At 42.0% G+C, this 14,091-nt stretch overlaps 1 protein-coding gene across 1 annotated transcript in view; it reads left to right on the top strand.

Moving 5' to 3' along the window:
• The window catches only part of LOC133940044 (calsenilin-like), a 33,971-nt gene that overhangs the window by 5,535 nt on the left and 14,345 nt on the right, over positions 1 to 14,091 (top strand). Inside the window, exon 2 of the mRNA XM_062381613.1 lies at positions 5,682 to 5,856. Coding sequence (XP_062237597.1) covers positions 5,682 to 5,856 — 175 coding nt within the window. The remainder of the gene's footprint in view (positions 1 to 5,681; positions 5,857 to 14,091) is intronic.

Below are 14,091 nucleotides of genomic sequence, written 5' to 3'. Positions count from 1 at the left end.
GATTGGCTCCATCACCCCCACACCCCCTGGAGCCTTAGAGGATAAGTGGTAGAGATAAGGGATGGATGGACGGTTGTCTTTTAGAGAAGCACTAAACTTTCCCTCTTTTCTCCCTGCGATCATTAATAGATCTTGGTATAACTCTACAAATTACTTTCCCCCTAAAAAATCTCTGTCATTGTTCGTGACCACACAAACAAAGTGAGTGTCATTGTGGTTGTATATCTTCACACCTGCACGGCAGAGATTTGAGAGCCTGCGGCGCCGGCACACAGCTGGGATCCTCGGCAGGAAATCCCCTGGTGGCAGAGTTAGTGCGAAGGGTTTTATCAAGTATTCACTGTGTCTCCCCCCCCCCTGTGGGCTGTCAGTGCTCGTCATCATGGTCCTCCTCTGTGTGCTCCTTTCGTTTCTCTCCTTATGGACTTACACACACACACACATACCCACCCGCACATACACACTTAGATCCCAGCAGGTATTTGTGCTTCACCTGAGGAGCAGCCGGGTGAAAGCTGACATTATAGTGAGGTGTGTGTGTGCGTGTTTGTTTGTTTGCTTGCGTGTGTGTGTGTGTGTGGGGGGGGGGGTGGAGGATGTTTGACTGTGAAATAAATTGGATGGAATGAAGTGGTGAGGCGATGAGGGATAGAAGACAGATTTGCACCGGGTGAACAGGGTGAAAAAAAACAAATACATTTTAATGTGAGCAGCTAATGATATTGCGTTCTTGTTCTCCAGTGTCTGTGTGTGTGTGTGTGTTTGTGTGTGTGTGTGTGTGTGTGTGTGTTGTTTTTAATCAAGCCAAAATTTGGTGAGCTCTTTGAAGTGCAGGTCGGTGGATCACTTCAATCTCAGAGTTTTTTGAAGCAGTGTTGAAACCTTGGAAAATTGGCCCAGGCAGGAATGAAAGTGTGTGTTCTGGTGTGTGTGCTGTAGGTTCTGTGATAATATCTGGAACCACATGAACCGAGCAGAGAACAGAGATGTCGGGTTAAATGGTTTTAACACACAGCAGGTGAATAAGGGATTGATCGGGTGCAGGAGTCTCTGGGTTTGAGGATTTGCTGAAGTCCGGTCAGGGATTGTTTGAGGTTTTCTTTTTTCAAAGTAACATTATGCCACCCTTTAATGGCAGCTTCAAAAGGACTGAGTTGAGGTTCCCTGACTTGGAATAGTGAGAATGGAGTCTCTGTCATGACAATGTCTGTTCTTTCTCTGTGAGTGGGTACGATCTCCTGTGAGAAGCGTGGAGCTGACTGATAGTCTGAGCTTCACGGTAAAATCAAAACCTGGGTTAGGTTCAGGCAGACGGACATGATCATGTCAAGAATCTGATTTGGAAGAGAAGAATTTCCAAATGGCCGGTGCCAAACGTCCAAAGAGACACGCAAATAATATTGCTGCATAGTTCTGGTCCTTCTCCACGTCTGTGCTCTGCGGCTTGTTGTATCTCAATCTGTCCATCACATAAAGCACTTAGGAAATCTGAGGCTTCAGTCACCTGCTGTGCCTGGTTAAAGTTGTTAAGCTGTGATTGGACAGTCAGTATTGTTTGAACCCTTGGAATCACTGAGCTGCAGCCTGAGTGTGTGGATGGTTGTCATATGTGTAGGCGGAGGCGTGTTTGTGTGTTTGTGTGTGTCTGTGTGTGCGTTTTGCTCCGGGTGTATATATAGTCTTTAGTCTGCTTTTGTGTCTCTCAGATGTCCTCACAAGGAGAGAATGTGCTCACAGTATAAAGGCAGACAGGCATCACACTGTTCAAAGACAGAAACAGAGGAACCGGTCGTTATCTCGACAATAGACACACAGAACACATAGAACATGAGTGAGAAAGGTGTGTGTGACCCGTGTGTGTTGTGGGACTGTGAGGAGTCTCCCTGACGTTGTGTGTAATCGAACATTCGGAGCTTGAAGAATCAGTCGGGCAGAAGAGTTTGAGTCACACTGGGAAGAACATGAGAGAGAGAACATGTGAGCTGGGACATTATAGAACATGTGAGAGACAGGCTGGCTTTCTGCAGTGGCTCGGTAGCATGCGAATCACATATTAATGGAAACTGCTCCTCCATAATGAGACATTACACAAGAACACATCTCTCTCCGTTTTTTCACCTCCTTTCTATCAGTTCTCCATCGTTTCCATCCCTCACTCTCCTAAAAGAATGTTGTAATTTCCTCTCATAAGTTTACTTTATTGGCGTGAACATTATTCAAATTAAAAAACAATTAAAAAAATATCGCTAAAGCAGATTGTGCAAGATTTAAGATATAATATAATATAAAATATATAATATAAATTTATAAAGAATTTAACAATGGGCTTACACCAGGGGAAGTTTAATACTCTTAACTCTAACACAACTTCAATTTCCATCAGAGTTTATGATACATCATAAAACTTCCCTTGTAAACAATACATAATTAAAGCTTTGTGTCAATCCCTATAAATTAGTTTTTGCATTCTTACAAATTGTTTACTTAATAAGTATTGAATAAGCTCAACCTGCCCTCACTAATGGAAAATAAGCATCTGCATTCAAACCCAATTATAAAACAAACTTAAATGAAATAAAATAGAGCTTATTATGCTTAAAAAAACAGCTGCAAGCTAATATTTAAAGCTGCTCTAATCAATAAATTTATGGGACTTTTGCCGTCTTCTGACTCGCAGCCTGTAACATTACTTTGTCACTTTCACTCATCTAACACTGTTTTTGCCAAAAAACACAACACACACTACATGCACACATTTTCTTCTCTGATTCTGTTGGCACATTCCAACAGAATCAGCTAATTCTACTTTCAAAGATAATCAGATATATTTAAGCAGCTGATTGGACTATCGTAACAAAGAGAGTCAGTGCAGTTGCATGTGCTGCAGCTGGATTTCCCTCTGACATATTTTCGACGTCTCCATGTCAATGTCACTGTTTTCCATAGTAAATATAGTTTGTGCTTGGAGATTGCTGAAATCCTTTGAATCTGCCCGAGTGTCAGAGACGACTGTGGCAAACGGAGGCATAAAGTTTTCAGTTTGTGTCTCTGTCCTTTTTTTCACTGAATTCCTTATTCTACATGCATGTAAACTGCATTGGTTGACTGGGGTGTTTGTCTTCTTCCATCTGATTCCAAGGCTAAATTGAAGTCCCTCGAGCGGTACCAGGTTTCTGCCCGTCTCTTGTTCTTTCATCAGCGGTATATTCACTTTTGTTTGAATGCTTTGGTTGTTCCAGATTCTGTCTCTCTCTGGACGACACCATGTAATGAGAGTCAGACTCAAGCTTCATGTTAAACCAACATACATTGACCCAACATCAGGGCGACTGAGGTTTAATAATTTATGGCAGAGCTCTCTTCTCTGTGTGGCTGATCCGTGTTTGCTTTGAGCGTTATGGGAAGGCCTATATGCTCTGCCTTATAGGATGTGTGTGTGTGTGTGTTTGTGTGTGAGTGTGTGTGTGTGTGTGTGTGTGGGGGGGGGGGGGTTCAGAGGACGTTTCAAACATTACAAATGGGTAGTGTTGCCCCAGGATAAAGCTAGCTGAAGCGTTAAGAAGAACAAGATATATAAAAAATAAACTAGTTTTGTGTGTGTCCAGCGGCGCATGAATAAACTACTAATGTAACGCTGCATTTTCTCGTGTCTACACTGCGTCCGTCTGCATCAGTTTGTCTCGAGGCCTCCTCTTTCCAATTTATGACTCGCACCGAGGAGCAACGTGGAAAAAACAAATCTCCTTTTTTTTCTAATTTACTTCTCTGGAGAAGTGATTCACCGCTGAGCTCTCTCCCGACCTTTTTCATATTACTGCTGTGTGCCGTGCCACTGCTGATCTGTGAATAAGTAGATGTTGGAATCACCTCTATCCATTTCGACCCTGTGCGTTTGTGTGGGTGTCTCCGTGCAGATCTTCTCGCTTCCTCATAGTCTTCCTTCCTTCCTTCCTTCCTTCCTTCCTTTCTTCTCGTCTTCTTTTACTGTTTATAATCTTCTTTTCATGCTCAGTAATAGTCTTGCGGATGAAGTCCCCAGCAAAGTGCTTTCATATCTTCATCTCCTCTATCCTCCCGTCCTCCTGTCCTCCGTCCTCTGGCTGTCCTTTGCTCTTCTTCTCCGATAGGCCACGATTCATTATGCTAATTGACTACAGTTCTTCCAGGAACACGAGTAGACGTTGTTCTTCTCACATCTTTTTTCCTTTTGCTGTTTCTCCGTTCTACCCATCTTGCTATCTTAAAGTGAGGGATTTGCATGGTCAGAATCTCGTGGGATCAAATAGCCGTTTAAAATCCTCCCTGCGTTCTCCCCTCCTCTCCCTGTGTCATCCTTTTGCATTCTTGTCCTCCCCTCAGCGTAAACAGAGCCTCTGTTTGTTCTGCCTTCACCTCTTTAATCCTCCTCCTCACACTCACTCCACTGTACATATTCATGTGTGTGTTCTGCATGTGCCCCGGCAGGAGCAGCCTCATCGAGCTGTAAGAAAAAGGACATTCTCTCTAAACCAGATCAACTCCGATAGAGCCCAGTGTTTGCTCGGAAAGAAGCTGGGAGGACGCCAGGATATAAGACAGGAAGAAATTGAAAAATATATTAAAGGAAAAAACTTAAATGTCAAATTTATCTCCAGCGATAAAGGAGGATAAATGCTGAATATGAATGAGTTGAGGGGAATGGTCTGGCATAGTAAGCAATCATGAGTTGGAGCTCAATGTCAAAATGAACGAAACAGCCTTTCAATTACCTTAGGGTTGAAATGGGAAGATATACTGATGATTTTTTTATTTTCATGAAAAGGAAAACACTAGGGGAAACATAACAAACTATAACTGTAGGAGTATAGTAGTAGAATTAAGGTGTCCTTATTCTCTCATCCGTTCATCCATCCACGATGTTGCCATTTCGTTCATCTTATTGTAATAAGTGGGTGAAAACATAACCTCCTAATGCTAATACAGAAAAGAATTAGAGCTGCTCTGGGCTGTGAGCACACATTATGTGAAAGGCGTCACTCCAAGCACACACACGGAACCTTTTCTCCCAGCTTAGTAGCTTCCCTCACCTATTTGAGTTGTTGGTATTTGAAATGTTAGATAATTCTTCACCTCATTGTTTTGGATTTAAGACCTGAAACTATAAGGTTTGAGTTCTTCTAGTGTAAAATCTGTGATTAACCGTGTCAGCGAGTAGAAAGCCAGATGTTTCCCTCTGGAGTTATTCAAGACCGAGTGAGTATAACAGTATATTAAGTCATGTTGACCTTTTCTGTTAATGCAGCTTTAAACTGATCAATCACTTGTGTCGATACTTGCTGGAGCTGAAGACTGTGGTATTATGGGTAATGTTGGTACCCGGTTTCGACAAGGAAGATAAAAAGACAGTGTTTCTGGTCTGCTGCTTTTTTTAAACTGTCCATCATGACTACAGCGGTCGTGTCTGTGCAGGGAGCTGAAGTTCAAAGTAGAACACCCTGTTAAATAGGACAGACCAGCTGAAGGGAACTCTCTCTAAACCACTCTAAAGTGTTCCTGAAACACCCCCAGATCACATTGTCCAGCCACATCTCCTGCTGGACATATGGATCTCAACCTTGTTTGTTTCATTTCCATATTGACCTGAACTCTCTTCTCTTCCTCCCTCGCTCTTCGACCCCTGCCCCCCCACCCCCTTCCTCCAGGTGGATGGCAAGGTGGTTGATGGCAGCCTGCTCGGCGACGCCAACGGCGTCGAGCCAGCGCCGGGCAGGGTGAAGGATTCCGGAAAGTGGCAGAAGCCGCGGTTCTCTCGGAAATCTCTGATGAAGTGCTGCCTGGTCAAATGGATCATCGACAGCACACAGCCAGAGGACAAAGGTGAGAGGGGGGGCAGGGTGTGAGTGGGAATGAGTGTGACATGCTGGGGGGACTGATGATGTGGTGACTTACACTGTTTGAATTGATCACTGAATTGACTGACGCACCCTCCTGGCCTCCTCAGGTCCCTGTGGGCACGACTGACTCATTGTGCCGGGCAGTTGACCTCAGGGTCAGGTACCCAGAGATCAGTTAGTTTCATGCACTCATTTATCAACCACAGCTCCCAATTAATATGCTCCACACAGACCTGGAATACTGATACACCACATCTCCTCCTCTGTGCCTCCAGAGCTGTCTCATCTCTATGTTTCACAAGCTCGCATCTACAGTAACATGCACACTGTTATTGTGGAAAACAACCAGAAGGAGACACTTTATAATACCCTTAATGCTCTTAATGATTATTGGTTCACAGTGGTGCTCAAATGGATGTACAATGGAAGAAAGCCTTGGAAATAAGGGAGCAAAAAATCTGACATTCTATTATTTTTTAGCAAATCTAAAGAGGAATGAAAAGCCTGTGAACAATCGTGTTAGATCCTCCTTCATTTATATTCTTAACATGTATTTATTCAATTTCTCCCAATAGATCACTTTCACCTAAATCTTACAGACTCAACCTATTATTAAACAATAATAAAAAGGATAAAGAAAGATAACACCTCAGCTTTATTTCCCAGAACTCCCAGTATTATAAATGTTTTCACAAATAATTTATTAAAATCCTTAATTGTCCCTAGTTCCCTGCAGTTTATTTTCCCAGTGTACTTCAACCCATGGTACCAGTAAATGTTTTATAGAACCTGAAACGTACAACATTTGTTTATTTTAAGTCTCTGGATGGAGCATGTTGTGTGGGTTTATTCCCATGGTTTATTCATTGACTTAGTGTCAGTGCTCCACCCAGTGGGGCCAGCTGGGATTGTGCATGACTTATTATTTGCCTGCAGGAAGAGCAAGTGTGTTTCTGAATGAAACTGACGGGTGTTTAATCCACTGAGGTCAACAACTTTAATCTCAGTCTCTTCTCATATTGCTACTGGTGTGTTATCGGTCTTGACTTACAACACGAAGCCTTTCCACTGATACCTGCTTCACTGAAGAGTAGGCAGAGGTGGATCTATTATGGATGATTGGTTTATAAAAAGCACTGATGGATGTAGAAGCCGTGGGTTGAAATAAAGGCCAGGGTCCAAAGAGTTTTAACGATTCAAAAAGTTTATTTGGTAACATTTAGTGCAATTATTACAAATAAGCAATAAAAGAATCAAATAATCAATACATGAGCACACTTTCCATCAGTCCAGCGTCTCCTCTTCTCCCAGACGGTCGTTCAGCTTTTTAGATTACCATCTGAAATCATTGAGTCAAAGTGATTTGATCAAATGTATTAGGGCAGAATGTGAGAGGCTGACAAACGGGTCTTATTCGTCTGGAATATTTAAGAAAGAGGGATCACTCGCTGTGATTCAGCGGAGAAGCTTAGAAGATTTCCATCAGTGTTGCCTCCACTCAGCTGCCCAAGTTCCTCTGATGCACCTTAACTCAAATAATCAGTCTATAACAGATTCACCAAAATCCTTCAGGCCTTTCTCTGGTTGCAAAATCTGCCGAAAAGAGCTTTTTGTGCAGGTGAAACAGGAGATGGTTTGAGTAACAGAAACATGCACAGAGAGAGAGAAAGAGAAGCAGGGCTGAGACGGGATCCATGTCCTCTCAGTGGTGCTGAGGGAAGAGGGACTCAGCACTATGTCAGAGGGCAGGCCGTCACCTCTGTAATGGGCAGCAGCTAAAAATAGCGGCATGGAGACGGAGCTGTGTATCAGAGCGATGTGGGATGTGGTGGGGACGGGGTTGAAGCAGCTGCTGTGGTCCACTTTAGGGATGAGGAGGATAACGACCCAGTTTGACAGACGGACATGAAGAAGTACTGCTGAGGCGTGAGGCGACGCCGGTGAAGAAGCTGAGAGGAAGGAAACTCTGTGTCAGGTTCATGTGACCTCTGTGCAACTAATGATTTCTATAATCAACCAATTGCTCACAGATAAGATAATTAATCATGTCTTGCTGAAGTCTCTGGGAATCTGAAAGTTTTTCATTTTTTTTATTTTATTGTTTTTTTTACCGTTTTATGAGTACAAACATTAGAAAAACAAAACAGACAACAAAACAGTAAGCACTGCAATATATATCTTTACACACATATATATATATATATATATATATAAATATATACATACACATATACATCCATGTATACACAAACATACATACATACACAATCAGCAGGATGACAGGCGACAGGCAAGTGAAAAGCGTGTATAAAATAAATAGAATGAAACTAAATAAAATAAAAAGGCAGTCAGGCCTCCCCTTCCAGAAAAAGATTATGAGTTATGGTGGAATCTGAAAGTTTAATAACTTGAGGATTTTACATTTTTCAAGGAAATACAACTTCCAAACATGATTTTTTTTCCGAATGGTACTGATATCATCAACAGTCAGTTGGGAGAAGATTCACGGTTTACTCCAGGTACAGACTGGTGGCACACATTGACCGTAGAAGAGTGTGAATGATGGTTTGTGTCTTTATGTTGACCATCTCGCCCAATGTTGTCTGCTGAGATTGGCTCCAGTGTGTGTGTCTTGATATAAACTTTAAGATATTAGCAGAATGATCTGTTCAGTTTGCATTTGTAGTATTTGAGTGGTCAAAGTTTTTTGTTCCATAAACTTGTCGAGCCTGTAGAATTTTCTCCGTTCCTGTAGCACTTAGTGTTCAGATTTTTCCACTGAATAATGGTAGAAGATGTTGTCTTTGTCGTCAGCCTGTATAAAATATATTTCAGATCAACTTCACACCATAATTTTGTTCTTTAAAAAATCTCACACTCACATTCAACATCTCCACATCAACATCAAAGCGAGATAATACAAATGGAAAGAAGAGCCTTGTTTGTTATTTTTCTCAAAAATGACCTAAACTATTGATTGTTTATCAACGTAGGACCTCTAACGTATTTTCTGTTAATTGACTACTTTTTCAACCACCCCTACTTCAAACCTGTAGCCCGCTGTTCTGAATAAGAAAACATTTCATTGATAGGAAGACTTAGCACAGAGTTTAATCACTAAATTAAAAGTTGCTCCCACACTGTGGAAGCAGAGTCAGTTAACAAAATCATATAAGAGACAGACAGGAGAGATATCAATGACTGTAATAGGAAAAGTGTAATACGAAACGGATTCGATATGAAAGCGAGACAAAGAACGGAGGGAAGGAAGTGAGATTTCTTCACTGAGCTTTCAAATATTCCTTCACCGGCTTAAAACCGAGCGAGCAGCCCTGTGGCTTGATAAAGGCTGAAACAGGACGAGGGTTTGTGTAGCGAGTTGTGGTTTGTCAGGTTTGGTCATATGAAAAGACTGCGACCAGAGAAATTCCGCTCGCTTCCCCTCAGACGAGAAGAGAGGAGAGGGAGAAACAAGTGAAAGAGGAGAGAAGAAGAAGATGAGGAGGAGGAGGAGGAGGAGGAGGGAGCATCACCTGTAACAAAACTGGGACACCGGTTCATTAAGGAGAGTTGGTGTTTTTTCCAAAGGGAAACTGAGTCGTTCCCTGGAAAACTAATACAAGTTCAATGGGAGGGTTTCACTTTTTCTGGAAGTTCCCTTGTGTTTTCAGCTGAATTTTTTTCTGGGCCTTTTCTGACTGGTTTTGTGAGACCCCCACATTGTCCCGTTTGTCTCACTCTGTTTGGAGCTGGTGGTGCAGGAGGTCAAAGTTCATAAAGGATGGATACGTGCAGGGCCGAGTTTGAAAAAGAGATCAGCAAGCTGCTGCGCTGCTTCTTCGGCTTCATCACTGGAACATTAGTTCAAGGTATTTTCTCTTCTGTTCTGCAGCAGCTTGTCCTTCCTATACTTTTCAAAACAGATTAAATATATGACAGAGAACTGTATTTATTACTCCTTGATCACAAAGGGTTCATTGACTGGTGACAAATATACAGTTATCATTATTAACTGTTATCTGCAGCATATTGTATTAATTGAATACTTAATCAGTAAGTACTCATGTATTTTAAATGTAGTTTTCATGGACTAAACTTTAATATTTTCATGTTATGCTACTTTATAAAGCTTTTATGATACAATAAGTCGATTCTTGCTGGGAAATTCTCTCTCACCTGGGACTGGCTCCAGTTACCCTCAGTGAGAGGGTTTATCTAATGGATTTATAGACATTTAAAAACATGGACAGCCATTTTATGCTTGTGAAAATGCAGTTTGCAGATGTTCCGCCAAGGAGACATTTCCAATAAAACCTCTTAAATTGTTTATATTTATATAACTTTTCCTTTTTTTTTACATTCAGTCTTACAGGGATTAGGCATGAAAGCAGGAGGGAGGAAAACAAGAACCGGACTTTCATTCGCTGCAGGAGGACTCAAGCCTCTGTACATTTATATGAACAGTTTTGGCCCAAATTTAGCAAAAAGCATAAAATCAGGAAATCACAAATTCAAAAAATTTACAATTTGTGTTGCAGAACTTAGATTTGGGGATATATTTAACTGAACAATCAAAATAAAGTAATAACTTAATCTTCAGCAGTACATTGTTATAATACTTATTGTTGTGGAGAAGTAGTTATGGGTTGTTATTGCTGCTCATTCCTTTGTTTTGCTTGAGTTTTTTGTTCCTGTTTATTCTTGATTAAGTTCTGTTCCCTTCATCTTTTTACCAGTCTGTCCTCCTCGAGCTAATCTGCTTTTCCTTCCGTTCATCATTGATCAGATGAAAGTCTATCATCTGTCCTCCCATCATATGCCACCGCCGGCTGAATCAGCACGGTGCCCCTCTCTCTTCTATCTGCTTGCTCTTTATATGCACTCATTCCTCTATTGTGATCACCAGTCCACTTTTATCTGACATCTCCTGCTGCTTCTCCTCTACCAGAGGGTGCAGTGGTTCCTCTGTGGTGAGGCGACAGGAGACAGGACTTGATCATGAACATTCTTGTCCTCTTTTCCCTCCTGATTTGTTTAGCCTGTCTGCAGCGTGCAAGCCTCTGAACAGCCCAGTTCTGCTCAGGCAGGGGATCATTTCTCCACTGATCCATTAGCTAAACCCAATTCTGTCTTTAGCTGGGAAGAGAGGAGGGAGAGGAAAACAGAGATAACTGGGTGTTGGATAAAGAGGAGAGAAACATCCAGGACAGAGTGAGAGGAGAGCAATGAGCTTTGATTAAGAAGTCCCTGTTTTAATTACACAGCTAAGTCTGACTTTGAACTTGCCCGGGCGACGTGTCTTTATGAAAAAGGAAATTATCTCTCACAAGAAGTGAGACTGTGTTTGGATTTCACTGGAACATCATCACTAGTTGAGCCGGTGGGGAAATGCCTGAAAGAGCGGCCTCCCTCTCTCCTGAAGACCAATGTTTGGTATTTCTGCAGCAGGTTATAGAGGAGAGGCCACACAGCTCATTAAGGTATCTGCGGTGTTGTTTACTGAATTTAGAGAGGGCCGTTCACGTCGACGCTGAGTCGACAAAACATCAACGAAAGTTTCCATCTCCTGTCCCTGGAGCAGGTTGTTAGGGAAGAAGCATTAAATAGACATGTGTAATGAGTGTGCTCAGTCCTGCAGGCTCACTGCTGCTGCCCAATGTGCATATTTACACTTGTGTGGATGATTTCATGATGAGAATAACAAGCTTCACTGCTGCAATCCCATATTTCTTTGCAGCTTTTTTTTTTTTTGGTCCATTTATTGGTTGTAAGTTTCTTTGTGAGACGGAGAAAATGATGATGTGACAAACCGCAGAGCTTCAACCTATTGGTTTGCAGCTGAGTTTTCTTCCATCGGAAGAAGAATCGGAAAGATTTGATCCCCTAGGATCTCTCATGTTTAATTTCCTGCAGTGAATGAATGTGGGCTGGTCTGCTCTTTCACACAGTGTCCAGTGTCCTCTAGTGGTCAGGTGGGATATTTATATAGCTGCAAAGGAACAGGAATATATTCGTGCAAACAATTTTATCTTCTCTGAAATGTCAGTAAAAGAGGGTTAGCCATCAATGCCCATCACAAGCTCCCTGGGTGATGTCTTGTTTTGTCCAACCAACAGTCCAGATCCCGAAGATATCAAGTATACTATGACAGAAGATTAAGAAAACCAAAAGATAAATCATATTTCAGAAGCTGGAAGCTTGGATTTCCTCCAAGAGGTTGACATTTGAATATTCTAGGCAATAATGCCAAACATTTGTTCAGTGTTGCTTCTTATAATTGTGATTGTGTACTGCTTTGTTTTGTGCTTTATAATAACAAGCTGAAAATGTTCTTAGTTCTGGTTGTTGAAGAGAACAAAGTATGTAGATATTATGTTTTTGGCTGGGAAATTTAAAAACAAAAAATAACATATTAACTGACTGTTTCTAATACATTGCCAATTATAACACCAAAGGCGATCAATACATTGTCCATCACAATCATTTAACCACTGCAAGATCTCACCTCAGGGTGTGAGCTCTCTGTGAAGTAAGACATTAAAAAGGAGTTGAATAAGTTGAATGGACCCGATTCAGGATTTACTTGAATGGATGTAATGCTGCTTTTATGTTTTTCAGTATTTAATATCGATTTTATATATGATTTGAATTTAAGTTTATTTTCAGCCTTCATTAGGCCACAGTGCTGCACGGTCACAGGGACACACTCACCTCTGAACCTAATCTCACATTCTCCAGCTGATGTAACCGAGCTCATGACAGTTTTCTGGAAGCAGAGAGAAAAGTTGTATTCATGTGTTTATCCCTGAGAAACACTCCCAGGTCGCTGTGCCGGGTCCTGTCCAGGAACAAATTGACTTTTGCGGATTGTTAAAACCACAACATCCACCACATCCTGGTAATACAAATGGGATATGAGGGATATAAGTCTGTTTGTCATAAACTGCAGTGGTGAATAGATCAAGATTGGTACTGAAAGGCCATGCTGTCAATTTATACTATCAGCTTACAGAAAGCTATAAACAGCCGTGATTCAATTCCTTGTAAAGCGAGAATCCCCGTTGAAAAAAAAGTCTTGACACAGATAATTTATAATGGTGAGAAACAGAGACTATGGCTACCCCTAAAGCAAAATCCCAATATAGCAGAATAGAAATGTGTTGACTGTGATATAGATCACTTGGGTGTGTATTCCTGAGTATGATGCTCTCCATTGAGAGAGTCTGTCAGAGACGTGCAGGGAAGATGGTCGTGTGTGGAGCACGGTCAGTCGAGAGGAAGAGAGTGAGACAGACAAAGAGATGTGGACGTGTGTGATGTTAAAGGTCACCCGCTTCTGATCTCTTTTTTATTTAGCTCTCACTGTGACTTGATATAAAAAGGTTCAAACAGATTTTCTAACGTGGCCTCTGTCAAATCACATGCACACACACACACACACACACACACACACACACACATAAACACACACACACAGATACAAATACACACTCTCGCCCAATGCCTTTTCCACAGTGCTGGGCAGCTGCTCCTGTCAGTACGTGGGATTCAGACTTTTTAAACACTGAGCCAGGAACCAAGAGATTTATAGAACTTGTGTTAGCACTGATCTCCACCTTGGAGCTTCTCACATTTAGACTTCAAAAGTTTGGATCCTCTCCGAGTCGCCTGTTGTATCCAAAGTGTCTCCGAGCTGCTGGTTAGCAGGGCCTGCCTCGTCGTTGTGGTGTAGTTCAGCTGCATTATGGGAGCTGTGATGGGCGCTCTCTCTGTGGAGGCCAGGAGGCGCTTCTCTCGGCCCAGCTGTCTCCCTCACTGTGGCCACGGTGCAGCCAGGTACCATCGCTCAGGTAGGCTCTTGCACTCTTTCACCTCCTCCTCATCCATCTCTCTCTCTGTTTATCATTTCTTCTCTCTCATTTCTTCTCTCTCACTGAGCAGTAATTCAAGCAAAATAGTATTTGTTTAATATCATGTCCAAATAATTGATGTATGGCTAGTTGGGCCAGCTGTAGCTCGGGAGATAGAGCGGGTAGACCACTAACCAGAGGGTTTTTTGTTCGATTCCTGGCTCCTCCAGTCTACATGCCAAAGTGTCCCTGGTAAAAAATATGTGTTTGAATGGGTGAATGTGGCTTGTACTGTGAATTGCTTTGAGTGGAGACTAGAAAAGTGCTTTATGAATACAGACCGTATTCCTTATCACCACTTTTTACCA

This window comes from Platichthys flesus, chromosome 3 (genome assembly GCF_949316205.1).
Source record: "Platichthys flesus chromosome 3, fPlaFle2.1, whole genome shotgun sequence".
In the NCBI taxonomy this organism is placed as follows: Eukaryota; Metazoa; Chordata; class Actinopteri; order Pleuronectiformes; family Pleuronectidae; genus Platichthys; species Platichthys flesus.
Note: the sequence above shows the minus strand (reverse complement) of the source record. Positions and strands in the feature narration are given on the sequence as shown.